We start from the raw sequence: 14970 nt of genomic DNA, 5'->3' as shown, positions 1-14970 counted from the left end.
CTCATTACAGATGGTTGTGAGCCACCATGTGGTTGCTGGGAATTGAACTCAGGACCTTTGGAAGAGCAGGCAATACTCTTAACCACTAAGCCATCTCTCCAGCCCCTCCCCCCATTTTTGCTCTCTTGATACTGCCTCCTCAGCCTCCCAAATCTAGAATTTTAGGCATTTACCACCATGTCGAGCTCCTGAGAATATATCTTCAAATATGTGATCATCATTCTGGTCTAGTCTGCCTCCAAAGGTCTCCCAGGTTTCCTTTGCCCCCGTCTTTGTCCCACCATTGTTGTGGAATATTAATTTAAGGTGTGTTACATTTGTGCTGTGGAACGTTTGTTGAATGATGGAAAGATGTGCTGCATTCTTTTATGTTGCATTTGTTTAACCCTGAGTTACCGTGCCCATCTACTAATAAAGAGCTGAACAGCCAATCGCTAGGCAGGAGAAAGGACAGGCAGGGCTGGCAGCAGAGAGAATAAATAGAAAGAGAAATCTGGGAAGAAAAAATCTAGGAGCAAGAAAGAGGAGAGAGGAGAGGAGAACTCCAGGGGCCAGTCACCCAGCCACTCAGTCACCCAGCCACTCAGTCACCCAGACACCCAGCCACCCAGACACTCAGTCACCCAGACACTCAGTCACCCAGACACTCAGTCACCCAGACACTCAGTCACCCAGTCACCCAGTCACCCAGCCACTCAGCCAGACACGGAAAAGAAGGAAAGAAAAGATATCCAGAAATAGAGAAAGGGGCAAAAGATAGATGGGATAATTTAAGAAAAACTGGCTAGAAACAAGCCAAGCTAAGATTGGGCATTTATAAGAAAGGGTAAGACCCCATGTACGATTTATTTGGGAACTGGGTGGTGGGCCTCCAAAAGAGTCAAAAGAGTAAAGAGTTTTTTTAAAAAAAAACACACACACACACACAATATTTTGACACCCAACAAGGGGCCATATTTCTATGCAGGGCCTGAGAAAGCTGAAAGAAAAAAGAAAAAGGACAGGGCTCCTTTAAGAGGCACTGCCGTTCAGGTGGTGGTGGTGTGATAGCAGTAAATAAAAAAAGGCAAGTTTGTAGCAGCCCAGGTAATGGCTTCCTCCCCTAGGAAGGCTGGATGCAGTTCCTGGCCATACACTTCCAACCTGGCTGTGAGCTTTAGGCTTGTCTTTCACAACTGAAGGGGGGGTGGGGAACAGCCGAGGGTCTTGCAAAGGATCTAGGTGTAGCTTAGCAGTCTAAAGTTTGCTTGTGCTGTCAAAAAAGACTAGAGATACGAAGCAAAAGTGGTCAGACAGCAAAACCACTAAACAGGTTTCAGTTCCCTTTATAATGTGTATAGGCTTAAGAAAGAAGGAAAAAAAAAGATATGGACAATATGGAAATAAATAGTTTAAAAATAATAAAGTCTTTAAATAGAGAAGTAAAGTAACAAAAAGAATAAGCCACGTAGAGATGAAAAATACACAGGGAATCTGGATCCTGAATGTTATTGTGTTGATTTTGAATTTTTCAATGCTAGATAAGCAAACAATGGCTGCTTAGAGACATGGGATTGTAAGAGGGACTGATGAAATAAACCAGCCTAGATATTTTAAGAATGACTTAATTTTAAAATGGAAGTTAAAAAAATGTATTTGCAAAATGGAACTTAAAAGATGCATTAATTTGGAGAAGCTGTTTTGCTTTAGTTCCCACTGTGATGGCCACAAACTTAGGATCCTCCTGCTTCAGTCCTGCAAGTGTGTCGCCACCACCAGCTATGTATTCATCTTCACAGGGAGTCAAATCCAGATTGTATCAATGAAAATGAGTTTTGAAGCCAGAGGTCTGAGAATCACATCCCTTAAAACAGCCAAAGGTCCCATTTTATTTTAAAGTTATAACCACCCCACCCCCCACCCCACAGGGTTTCTCTGTGTATCTTTGGCTGTTCTGGAACTCTCTGTAGACCAGGCTGACCTCCAACTCACAGAAATCCGCCTGTGAGTGCTGGGATTAAAGGAGTTCACCACCACTGCCCGACTCAAAGGTACCAATCTTTAGCAGCACGAATTTATCCCAGTAAATCTGCGAAGAGCGCGACTAGAATGGGGAGGTAGGAAGCTCTAGCTGGGGGTGGGGTAGGAGAGTAAACAAGGCTCCAGGACTCAGCCTAGAGAGAGATGTGGGCTACAGTCTTTGTTGTAACCTCAGACGTAGGCAAGAAAAAGAGAAGGTCCCTGATTGGTGTCCCACTCAGGCTGAGGCAGTGCCCTCCCATGCATTTTCCACAGTCCTGGCCACATTAGACAGGAACGTCTTGTCTACCTGTGAAGATACTACTATAAGCGTCCAAAAGATAAGCACAGTTTCTTACTTTCTTGTCTTTCCAGGGGTTTGGCAAAGTATCGGTACTCGGTTAATTTATTGTTTGGAATATATAATTTAATGAATGAGGCAGTTTGGGTGAATTAAAGAGCAGAGGGGCGGGGCAGGAATCCAACCGTTGTGCTATTCGCTCCAGAGTTTAGCACATTTCCTTCTTAATTAGTTCACCGCGTTATGCATAAACTAGAGGGTCAAATCCTGAAAGTCTAGAGGCTATCTACCAGAATACTCCTTCTCCTTGGTGTTGCTGGCCAGAATGGAAGATCCAGTTTTCGCGAAAGGACAAAGAAACCCAGAACTCGCCTGTGCCTAAACTGCAGAAGTATAGTCTCCCCCCACCCTAACCCAACCCAAGGCAGAGGTGCTCCCGGCCCAATCAGGCTCGCAGCACCGGGTATCCCCTGCGGGACACCAGAGTTGCACAGTCCCGTGCCTCGCCTCTGAGAACAATCCCGTTGTGCTAATCCCTAGACTCCTAGGGGCAAACGAGATGGGAAAGGAAGCTGGAAAACTGTAATCCACAGCTCTGCTCCCGGACAGCCTGCGCGGCTCTCCCAGCCCTTAGCTCCCTTTGCCACTCAGCGTTCGGCAAACTTTGGAATTGTCCTGCACTTGCGTCACGGAAAAGGCAGGCTGGTGATCGAGTTCAGGAGAAGCCCCGCGGCGGCTGGCTAGCTCCCCCGCGCGGTGCTCCAACCCGAGTGAGAGGTGGCTCTCGACACCGGCTACTCCGCTGTTGAAAGCTTGCAGCTCCCGACTCCAGAGTCCACTTCCCAGATCCCCGCCACCCGGACAGAACTCGAGGGAGGGAGGGCGCCGGTCAGAAGGAAAGAGGACGGAAAGCCGGCGGTGGCATCCTGGCCTCGGAGGGCGGAGCCGCGCGATCCCTGCTCCGCCAGGACGCGCGGAAGTGCTGTGGAGTTTGCTCAATTCCCTAGCCTGCTTTCCCTCCCTCTTACCTCCCTCCCGCTCTCCCCACCCTTCACCTCCTCTTACTGCTTTCCCCTCCTTCCTCGGGACGCCACCTCCTGGACTCTTTTTCCTTTTTTTTCTTTTTTTAATTTTTGTTTTGTTTTGGACCTGACTTCCCGCAGGCAGCACTGAGGGGCTGCAAGTGCGGGGTGAGAAGGAGGCAGGAGGCTGCGGCTCAGCTTATCCTTCTCGGGCGGCATCAACAAGGCGTCGCAGAGAACGAACTGCTGGACGGACGAACGAACAGCCGGCCGCGCCATCTATTCGATGGAACTTCATCTACCAACTACTGTTGACTGTTTGCTGGCACGACAGTGGTGAGGGTGGTGATGGTGGAGGATTCCATTAGTGTTACTTCTGGACAGGGGATTTGGGACTTCGATTGGGGTCAGCTTAGTACTCCAAAACTGCTGAGGAATTAGGCAAACAAAAGAGAGGGAGAGAGAGAGAGAGAGAGAGAGAGAGATCCTCTGAGCGGATTGTCGCGCCCCTTGTTCTCTGGGGGTAGGGGCTAGCCCCTTGCAGGGCGGGAAGAGGGTACCAGAGCAGGCGAGGCGGGGTCGCGCCCTTAGGTCGTGTAGTTACCCTCCGGTTGTGCAAGCTTTGGCCCTTGTTTTCCCGTCCTGGCTAGTTTGGAGGCTGGACACATCCACCCTTGGAATTGGTTCATGACTCTGCTGTTATTCTTCTTGTCCCTCTTGGATTTTCTGGATTCTTGAAGACGCGGTGGCGCGGGAGGAGAGAGGAAGGAGGAAGGAACTGATCTTCAGAGGAATGTGAGAGCCTAGCCTCCCAAAGCGGGAGCAGCCAGAAGGAGCTGGGAGCCGGGGAGGCAGAACCCTGCTTGCGTCCTGGGACCGTGGTCTGCGGCTGATTTTGTTGTTGTTGTTGTCGTTGTACAACATTGTTCTAGTGCAAAGTGTCTGCCGCATTCTTATTCTAGCAGAGCTAGTTTCTCCAGGCCATTTGACTTTTCTAGTTGGTGTGAGAGAAGGGGCTGCTAGGGGAGAGCTAAAAGGCTGTGGCCATGTCTAACACCTCCCTGCTTACAGGTAGATAACACCAGGGCTGGATAAGGCGGTTTCTGGACCATGGACATTTCTTTGAAGAGAAGGCAGCTAGACAGCATCTTGTGCATGCTGAGACCCTGCCTGAGGGTCTGAGTAAGTTGTACTAGACTTTGAGCTGCAAGTACATTTTTGGACACCCTGCTGACCATCTTGGGTCTGGGCAAGGCATTTCCCTTCCAATCTTGATTTGTCCGGTAGCCTAGCCATGGCACTGAAAGGCCGAGCCCTCTATGATTTCCACAGTGAGAACAAGGAGGAAATCAGCATCCAGCAGGATGAAGACCTGGTTATCTTCAGTGAGACCTCACTGGATGGCTGGCTGCAGGGGCAGAACAGCCGTGGGGAGAGAGGGCTCTTCCCTGCTTCTTACGTTGAGATTGTCCGTCCTGGCATCAGCACCAACCATGTGGACTATGCCAACAGCTCTGCAGTCTCCCTGGACACCGAAGTGAGTTTGTATACCAACCCTAGTATGACCAACACAGTCAAGAGTGGGGGCAGTGATGTCCTCCCAAATCAACAAGGAAACTTTGAAGAGGATGATGATGATGACTGGGATGACTGGGATGATGGATGCACAGTGGTAGATGAGCCAGGGGCTGGTGGTCTAGGTACCAATGGGCACCCTCCACTTAACCTTTCCTACCCAGGTGCCTACCCCAGCCAGCATATGGCTTTCCGACCGAAGGCACCCTTGGAAAGACAGGACAGTTTGGCATCTTCCAAGCGGGGCAGTGTGGTGGGACGTAACCTCAATCGTTTCTCGTGTTTTGTGCGCTCTGGAGTAGAGGCTTTTATTCTTGGTGATGTGCCCATGATGGCCAAGATTGCTGAGACATACTCCATTGTGATGGGCCCTCGTGGCCCTCAGTGGAAGGCCAACCCCCACCCATTTGCTTGCTCCGTAGAGGAGCCCACCAAACAGACCAAGTTCAAAGGCATCAAAACTTACATATCCTATAAGCTCACACCCACCCATGCTGGCTCACCTGTTTACCGGCGCTACAAACATTTCGACTGGCTCTACAACCGCCTTCTACACAAGTTCACTGTAATCTCTGTGCCCCACTTGCCCGAGAAGCAGGCCACTGGGCGCTTTGAGGAGGACTTCATTGAGAAACGCAAGCGGAGACTCATCCTCTGGATGGACCACATGACTAGCCACCCTGTGCTCTCTCAGTATGAGGGCTTCCAGCATTTCCTCAGCTGTCTAGATGACAAGCAGTGGAAGATGGGTAAACGTCGGGCAGAGAGGGATGAGATGGTGGGGGCCAGCTTTCTGCTCACCTTCCAGATCCCCACAGAACACCAGGATCTGCAGGACGTAGAGGACCGGGTGGATACATTCAAGACTTTCAGTAGGAAGATGGACGAGTGCGTCCTACAACTTAGCACCGTGGCATCAGAGATGGTGCGCAAGCACGTGGGAGGCTTCCGCAAGGAATTCCAGAAGCTAGGAAATGCCTTCCAGGCCATTAGCCTTGCCTTCCAGATGGATCCTCCCTTTAGCTCTGAGGCCCTCAACAATGCCATTTCTCATACCGGCCGGACCTATGAAACTGTTGGTGAGATGTTTGCTGAACAGCCCAAGAATGACCTCTTCCAAATGCTTGACACACTGTCTCTCTACCAGGGCCTGCTCTCCAACTTTCCTGACATTATCCATCTGCAAAAAGGTAAGCCCTTCCTGAATGTGGTGTTCTCCTGGTCCCTGGGAATATGGGCACCGCCTGTACTGCGATGAACAGCTCATCACATTTTCCTGTCTCCATCTCCATCATGGGCTCCACAAATATATTGAGATGATTCTCTAGTAGGCAGAAGGATGGTGTGGACAGGGTTGGTCTTTGTTCTCACTGAGCTCTGTGCATACTTTCCTGTTCGCTCTGTTCTTTCCGTGTCTCATTTACCCAATCATGCATGGGACCCCAAGGTAGCACCTTGGGTTCTGGGAACACAGAGATCCCAGATCCCAGATTTTGCCGTGTACGAACCCACGGGTTTAAGAAGGACCAAGACACAGACACAGGTAAGAGCGGACTGCAGCTTGTCTTACCCTCTCATAGGCTCAGCTCCCACCTTAGAAGTATTTGAGCCTAGACTCACGCCCTGCCCTGTCTGTTAGCCCCTATCTGTGCAGGAGGATCTCTCCTCATTTCGCAGATGAAATCTGTGTCCACAGCAGAGTGGTTGTGGATCAGCTGGGACTATTCCTTCCTCCTTCCAGATCCCCAAGGACATATCTATATTGGCCGCCTCCCAGGCCCATCGTGTTTTCAGTTCTCAGGGCCCCCTGTGTGGGGGAGGGGCAGGATGAGCCCCTGCCTGTTGCTGCCGTTAAGGAACTGCCAGCGAAGTGACTCATGCTGGGTCACGTGGGGCACTAAACTGGGCAGGGGGCAATAGAACCGGGGGTCCAAGGCTCTGCACGTGGGTCAGTCTGTCTTCCCTGCCCAAGCTGGGCTTCTCTTGCGTAAGAATTGAGTCAGGGGCTGACCTAGCAGGTGACTGAGTTTAGGAACTTAGAGAACTTGCCAAGAGAGAGGTGTGGTTCTCCCTGGGGCTGGTAACTCTGGAAGAATAGGTGCAGGGCGTGGGGCTGGCTCCCAGGACCCTAGGCCCTGAGGTCAAGGAGTTTTACTTTGTGCAGCCCTCTGGTTTGAAAGTAGGGAACAGAAAATACATTACCCACGCTCTCAAGCCCCTGTCCTCACCATGAAGGTGGTTGTCAGAGCTCTAGCTGCCAGGCAGCTTTCCCCCTTCACCTTTCTCTTTTCCTCTTCTGTTTGTTGAACTCTTGCATCTCCACCTAACTTTCTCTTCCTTTCAGCCCTAGGGATCCAGAGCCTGAGTTCCAGCCCAACTTTGTGCCCAGTTTGCCTATGTCCCTGGTTGGGAGGGGCCTTTGCCTTCCTGGACCTTAGTCTTTTAGGCCTTTGGGGTAGAGTCTTCTGGGGAAGGCCTGCCTGGTACCTTAGGCTGATTCCGTGGATCTGGCTTTGCACTCAGAGCAAGGGCCCGGCCTGGCAGGGGCAGGTGCCTCCCTGTGCGGAAGTGGAACCACACACTGTGCTGGGCCTGGGAAAGCTGGTTCAACCAGCTCCTTGGATGGCATGTTTTTGTGTGGGCAGCAAAGGGCTGGGCACAATGATTAAACAGCTACCCCGACGCAGTGGCTGGAAACTCTCACTTAGGGCATAGTTGGAGCAAGAAGGCAACCACATGTGCACACACCAAGTGTTCCCAGGCTCGTCGAAGAAGGGGAAAAAAGCTATATTGTTCTTTCTACCTCAGATCGGCAGACAGGAGAGCTGTGTCTCACTCTCCCCTTGAGATGTTTCTTCTGCTGCCTGTATCTGCCCCATGCTGTGTAAGCCCTGCTTCTGAGTGCTGAGTTCTGTCCTTAGTCTGGAGTGAGTGTGAGGAGGGATTGGAGCTGGTCTAAGACAGACTGCGCAGGCTTTGGAAGCTGCAGCTGGAGAACATCCTGTACTGGCCTCGTAGATAGAGGCTTTCCTCAGAGAAGTAACGGGACGTTTAGTCCTAGGTCACGGGATTCTGTCTGTCACATCTAGACAGTTGAACAAATGGTGAGCATGAGAGGGACAAGTTTGGGGAGGCCCAGGCTGGAGAGTCAGGAAACAGGGCTTGGAGGGAGCTCATCTATGGGGTGATCTTGGAGTTTTCTCCCCTGTCTCCATTGATTGGATGTGGAGTCTGCCTGGAGCTGGGCTGAGCTCTCCGGTATGTTCTGTCAACTTGAGCATTTGGGGGGAAGAAAAACCTAGTAATTGCTATCCTGTCACAGAAAGGATAATTGACTGCCCAGAGCGAGCAGGACCCAGAGTCCTCTCCTGAGAGCTAGCAGACTCAGGGATCGATCCTAAGCAGTCACACGAAGTAGCTGGTGCAGTCCCTTCAATTTCACAGATAAGCAGCATTGAGGAGATTTGGAGGCAGAGTCGGTATAGGGGCCAGGTATGTTGGGATTTCCCGAGTCAGGCAGATGGAGGAGAGAACTGCCCAAGACGTGGACAACTGGTCAATGGTGCTAAAGGAAAAGGAGGAAGAAAGGAGGCTTGGGCTTTATAGTCTAGCACCCCCTCAGTTTGTGTACTTTGTGTACCCCTGCAGGTCTGGGACTACAGAGCATCCTTGAGGGACCATGGAGCTCTTGGCTTAGCTAAAGCAGGGGCAGTTCCTGTCAGTGCAAGCTCTTGACTAGGGGACAGATAGGTTGAGTCTTATGCAATCCTTTCTTCACCTAAGCAGCGCTTGCTGCTGCTGCTCTCCTCCTCCTCCAACTTTGTTTTTAATTGTGTGTATCCGCTTGTTTCTGTGTTTGGAGATAGATACATGAATATGAGTGAGGGTACCCATAGAGGCCAGAAGCCAGTGTTGCATCCCCTGGAGTTGGAGCTATAGGCAATCGTGAGCTGCCAACTGATCTCTGGTTCTTTGCAAGAGCAACAAGTGTGCTTGACCAGCACCAGGAGCAGCAGCAACTGCTGCTCCATTTTTGAGACAGGTTCTTGCTTTGTGCCTCAAGCTAGTCTTAACTCTTTATTCTATTTATTTGTTTATTTGTTTTGTTTTGTTTTGTTGAGACAGGGTTTCTCTGTGTAGTCCTAGCTGTTTTGAAACTCACTCTGGAGATCAGGCTGATCTCAAACTCAACAGAGATCTGCCTGCCACTGCCTCCTGAGTGCCGGGATTAAAGTTGTGCACTACCACCGCCTGGCTTGTATGCTTTTTCATTTTGTTTTTACATAGCTTTGACTGACCTGGAACTTGACCTGGCCTCCAGCTTCTAGAAATCCATCTGTCTCTGCCTCCTGAGTGTTGGAATTAAAGGTGTGTGCTGCCACACCTGGATCTTCAAAACTTTTATAACAGAGAATTACGTTGCCGTGAGTCACCATGGGCTGGTAATTGCTGTGAGTCCTTGGGTAGAAAAACAGTTCGCAGCCTGGAGAGATGTCTCAATGGGTAAAGCAATTGCTGTGCAAGTCTGAGGAACTGAGCTTAAATTCTGCACAAACGCCAGGCTCAGCAGTTAAACATAGTGTTTCTTTGATGAAAAGGAAAGTGAAGACAGGGGATCACCCAGAAGTTTGGGCTTGGCATACACAGCAGCGAACAAATTTTAGAGACAGGGTTTCTCTGTTTGGTGCCTGTCCTGGAACTAGCTCTTGTAGACCAGGCTGCCCTCGAACACACACAGATCTGCCTCCTCTGCCTCCCGAGTGCTGGGGTTAAAAAGAGTGCGTGTGCCACCACCACCAGGCACCTCAACTCTGTCTTAAGCAGACTAGAAGGTGATGACTGACACCCAAGATCGCCCTCTGACTGCCACAAGTGTACCGTGGCGCATGCATTCCTCCACCCACATGAATATGCATGCACACATACATGTGTAAAATACACACATCATGTGCACATACTTGGAGACAGTTTGCATATTAAAGCATTCCTAATCCTTGTTTATGGCAGGTACAGGCTTTGGCATTTTATACGTATTAGTTGAATTAAACCTCAGTTGCTGTCGAGCTTGTGCTGTCATTGTCACTTTTTACAGATCTGGAAACTCTTGAGGCTCGTTGTTATAAGCAGTCTTCAGCAGCATCAGCTCTGTCCCATTTACCAGAGGAGACACTTGCCGTCCAGCCAACCAGCATTTTCCTGCAGGTGGAACAGCTGGTCCTAGGACTCAGATCTCCTGCCCCCAAATTTAGATAAGTGGGGGAGGGTGGTTACTGTGCTTGGAACCCTTGGGCTCTGCAGCAGATAGACTCCTAGTCCTTGCTCCTCATTCCTGGGATCTAGTGTGCCGGGGCAGGAGGCAACCCTGAAGGAGTCTCAGACTGAGTCCTGGTGTTCTTAACAGGCATAATAGCCCCGCCTGCTCCGGTGGGTTCCTTAGCTGTCCCCTGGTCTCAGTTACCAGGTGGGGAAATGATGGTGTCAGAGTTATTTTTCTATTGCTGTGAAGAGACACCAAGACCAGGACAATTTATCAAAGAATTTATTGGGACTCACAGTTTCAGAGGGTTACAGGTTATGATCGTCATGACGGAGAGCACGGCAGCAGGCAGACAGACATGGTGCTGGAGCAGGAGTTGAGAGCTTCTGTCTCATCCATAAGCATGAGGAAGAGAGAGTGAAGCCCACGCAGGTGACACACTTCCTACAATGAGGCCACAGCTCCTAGTCTTTCCCAAACAGTTCCACCAACTGGAGGTGAGGCATTCCAGGAGTGAGCCTAGGGGACCGTTCTCATTCAAACCCACAGATGAAGAGCACAGTTGGGGCCTTTGCCTCTTTCTTTCCCCAGCCCTGCCTGTCTCTGGATACTTAGTGGTTGTAGTAGGCTCATTCTTGCCACTTGGGCCATTATCTCATCAACAAAAGGGGCTTTAATCTCCCATCAAGGCTGTGTGCATAACATCTTTCTTTAAAATTTTCTTAACTTATTTTATGTGTATGGGTGTTTTGCCTGCTTATATGCCTGTGTACCACATACATGCCTGATACCTGTGGAGGTCAGAAGAGGGTATTCAATCATTTGGGGCTGCTATGAGCTGTCATATGGGTGCTGGGAATCAAGCCCAGGACCGTGCTGGACTGTCAGTATGGAGCAGGAGGCCTGTGATAACAGAGGGAAGGTGTCAGAGGCCTGAGTGAGCTGAAAGCTGAGAGCTCCCGATTTCTTTTGGGTACCATGGAAGCATCTTTCTCCAAAATTGAGGCATTGTATAAAATGCCACTAGTAACCATTTAGCCCTGCTCTTGCTAGCTGATAGAGATGTTGCCTCTGATAGAGGTATCTGGAGTTACTTCCAGCATGCAGAGCCCTGGCATATAGGAAATGCCAAGGAAGTGCATTTTGAATGTTTCTGACAACTTGAGTGAGAACTGGCTGGCAATGGATCTTATTTGGTGGAGATTTTTCCGAGTGCTTGCCAAGCATGCACGAGACCCTTGACTCAGTCTTCATAAACCAAATATAGTAATACATGTGTTTGAGGTCAGTTTGGTCTACAAGAGACCCTGTCTCAAACAAAACAAAAACAAAACAAAAGAAGGGCTGGAGAGATAGCTCACAAATTCAGAGTATTGACTGTTCTTCCAGAGGATTCAGGTACAACTCCCAGCACCTACATGGTAGCTCACAACTACCTATAACTCCAGGGGATCTGATGTTCTCTTCTAGCCTCCATGGGTACCAGGCACACACATGATCCACAGGCATGCATGTAGGCAAACATTCATACACACAAAATAATAAAATAAATTTTAATCAAATTAAAGTAGGATTGGAAAGATGGGTGATGTTGGCGCACGCCTTTAATCCCAGCACTGGAGAGGTAGAGGCAGGTGGACTTCTGTGAGTTAGAGGCTAGCCTGGTCTACAGAGTGTGTTGCAGGACAGCCAGGACTGATTCACAGAGAAACCCTGTCTCAAAAAGAAAAAAAGAAGGGCTGGAGAAATGGCTCAGTGGTTAAAAGTGTGCGCTGCTCTTACAGAGTCCCCAAGTCCAGTTTCCAGCACCCATGTAAGGCAACTCACTATTGCTTGTAACTCTGAGGGGCTAGGGTGCTCTGGAGGGATCTGACGTCTCTGGCCTCCACTGCCACTCATGTGCACGAACTCTCCTTCCCAACATACAAACAATTAGAAATGAAATAACTCTTTTTTTAAAAAAGCCAGTCAACTAAAGAAAAAAATGGGATGAGGGCTCCCTTGCACTAAGGACTCCCTTTTGTCCTTTGAGAGTGAGTGCTGTGTATGGACCCACTACCTCCTCTTCTCAGCAACAGGCTTAAAGGCAAAGTTAGTCACCCGCCTTTTATTCAAAACTGAATCCATTAACTGTTGATTCAGTTCAGTTCTTCCGGATTAAGGCCCTTGACCAGGTTTACCCCTTTCTCTTACCATCTGTCACCTGTTTATCATCACAGACTCCTCTGGTTCTATGGGGACAGGGGTGAGGAGTGGACGGGGTTTGTGTGTTAACAGAGCCTTATCAGGTGGCTTCTGAAGTGCTGTGCAGAATCAGCTGTGTGATAGCAGGCCGGGGACAGGTGCATTGGGAGGCATTCTCCCTGGGGCGCCGGGGAGACTTTGGTGTAGAAGTAGAACCTGATCCAGCCCTTGAATTATGAATAGAGATCCAGCAGGCAGAGGTAAGATAGGAAAGAACTGGGAGGAATGGTTGGACATGGTGTCACTGTGGAAGTCACATCTGCAAGATCCAACTCCCGGAGGCCTCCTAGGCAGGGGAATGGGGGTGGACTGCCATCCGCAGGCAGTGTAGAGCCAGACATAGCATCCAGCTTAGGGAGAGTCTTTGGATGCTGTAAGATAGACTCTCAAATTAAGGAGGATGTCATTGTCCTAGCAGCCCCAGAATGAGATGAGTCAGTTCAGCAGATGTGTCTATATCTGCCTGGCCAGACCTTGTGGGACCTGGGGAACAGATGAACATGACAGTCCCTAAACTCACTCAGCTCATACCTCAGGGAAGCCAGCCAGCTAGAGTGTGATAGCTGAGACACAGAATGTTGGGAAGTCTCTGACATCACAGGGTACATGGAAGAGAGAGGCTAAAGCTGAAATAGGAGATGTTGAGGCCTGTGATGTCCTGAGGGAGACAGTTATGTGGGTTCAGGAGGAAGTCTGGGTGGAGCCATCTGGGGTGTCCTTCGCCTTTGTGAGACTAGAGGGATGTACAGGGAGTGAGTGAATAGAGGGGTCCAAGCCCTAACCTGCCTGTCCTGTGCTCTGTCCTGCCAGGTGCTTTTGCCAAGGTGAAGGAAAGCCAGCGCATGAGTGATGAGGGCCGCATGGCTCAGGAAGAGGCAGATGGCATTCGCAGGCGCTGCCGTGTGGTAGGCTTCGCCCTGCAGGCCGAGATGAACCACTTCCACCAGCGCCGTGAGCTTGACTTCAAGCATATGATGCAAAGCTACCTGCGCCAGCAGATCCTTTTCTACCAGCGGGTGGGCCAGCAGCTAGAGAAGACACTGCGCATGTATGACTGTCTCTGACCCTTCTGGCCATATATATAGGTCCTCTTCCCACCAGGACCTGGCCACTGCGGTCCACCCCACTCCAGGCTTCTCTGCCCCTAGCAGTGGGTGTTAAGGAGTGAGTGAGGAGTGGCCTGTTAGAAGAGAAGGGACTTTTGAGAAGTCCTGGTACCCCTGGAGAAGTCTTCCCTCACTTTAAGATGGGTAACTGGAGGTAGGAGTCCTCTGAGCCAAAGTCTGGGCTGCTGGTCAGTCCCTGGAGAGCAGACGTCTCTGGAGCCTATAGTGCATGCTCACCTGGCCACCACACCTTGTTCGTTCCCTGGGCCCCACGAACTGCTGTGACCATGGCTGAGACATTGGTGACCAAGGCTGGAACATGCCTGTCCTGGAGAAGCCCCTGGATATCAGTCAGTGCAGTGTGACAATGCCACTTAAGAATTCATGGAAACTCCTTGAAGGGACCACAGAACTCTGCTGGTCAGGGGGCATTCCATGGAGTAGGTGACATACTAGAAATCTCTTGAAGAATTACAAGGACCTACAAGACAGTAAATGGGGTGGAGGACATTTTGGGGAGAGGACCGGTGTTCAGTCTCTTCTCCCTTACCTTTTCCATGGGTTGTGATCTGCATGACGGAGGGAGGAATCATCCTTGCTCCTTGGTCCCTGGCTTTCCCTGCCCCACCCATGCTTCTGAAGGAGGGACTGCAGGCCAACTCCCTCCTATAAGTCTTAACCAGGTCCCCCATCCTGGTTGGGGGACCTCCCCCTCACTGATTAGGGCACTATGCAGCAACTTTCCCTTCTGTGGGCTCAAGATGCTCAAGCCACAGAGCACTGAGCCCTGGTGGTGCCTTCCTGGAGGGAACTCTCGAAAGTTAATAGCAGTAATTCCCCATTCTCCTAGCAGGTCCCTTCTGTCCCCAGTTCCCAGGAGCCTTTGCTTCTGTGGGCTGGTCTTCTTAAATCCTTCTCATTGCACAGTGGAAAATCTGAGAGAAAGAATCTGGGGACTTTAGACCCCCTGCTCCTGGGCAGGCTCACCTATGTTTACATCCTCCAGGAGATACTGCCCCTTTCCCCTTAGGCCAGGATGTGACCCAGCAGCATGCTGTTGGGAAGTGACCCTGTGCCCCCTTGCCTTCCTGGGAAGTCATGGTCTGCTCCTGAGTCCTGCTGCTTGACTTTCTTTTCTTGATAAACGTTTTACAGTTTCTGTAACGGAAGTACAGCCTTTTCTTTCTGAGTCCTGGAAACAGTGAGGGTTGCTGGGAGAACAGAACCTAAAACGCCCCCACTGGACTGGATTCAGTGATCTTGATGGGTCTAAAAAGTAATTCATAACTTCAAAACAAAGGAGCAAGGCTATGATGGTCAGAGGCAGTAGAAGGCCCTATATCCCCAGCTGGCTACATGGCTTCCTCAGACCTGGGCCTCTGTTGTTTGCCTGTGCCTCAGGGTGTGTGTGTGTGTGTGTGTGTGTGTGTGTGTGTGTGTGTGTGTGTGTGTGTGTGTATTTGCCTC

General features: G+C 50.3%; 1 protein-coding gene across 4 annotated transcripts; it reads left to right on the top strand.

Annotated features, from left to right (window-relative positions):
* Positions 1-3383: 3383 nt before the first annotated feature.
* Snx33 (sorting nexin 33) lies at positions 3384-14662 on the top strand. 4 transcript variants are annotated; one of them, XM_005347406.2, is made up of 3 exons: positions 3384-3657; positions 4393-6086; positions 13208-14662. In XM_005347406.2, the coding sequence occupies exons 2-3, from the start codon at positions 4616-4618 to the stop codon at positions 13459-13461; spliced, it is 1725 nt and encodes a 574-aa protein (XP_005347463.1). In that variant the 5' UTR covers positions 3384-3657; positions 4393-4615; the 3' UTR covers positions 13462-14662. The 4 variants fall into 4 exon arrangements, with proteins under 4 accessions (XP_005347463.1, XP_026635048.1, XP_026635047.1 ...); XM_026779247.1 differs by having other exon boundaries at positions 4062-6086; XM_026779246.1 differs by having other exon boundaries at positions 3972-6086.
* The last annotated feature ends 308 nt before the right edge of the window (positions 14663-14970 follow it).

The sequence above is a fragment of the Microtus ochrogaster genome, chromosome 5 (assembly GCF_000317375.1).
Source record: "Microtus ochrogaster isolate Prairie Vole_2 chromosome 5, MicOch1.0, whole genome shotgun sequence".
In the NCBI taxonomy this organism is placed as follows: domain Eukaryota; kingdom Metazoa; phylum Chordata; class Mammalia; order Rodentia; family Cricetidae; genus Microtus; species Microtus ochrogaster.
The sequence above is the reverse complement of the archived record's forward strand: the minus strand, read 5'-3'. Positions and strand labels throughout refer to the sequence as shown.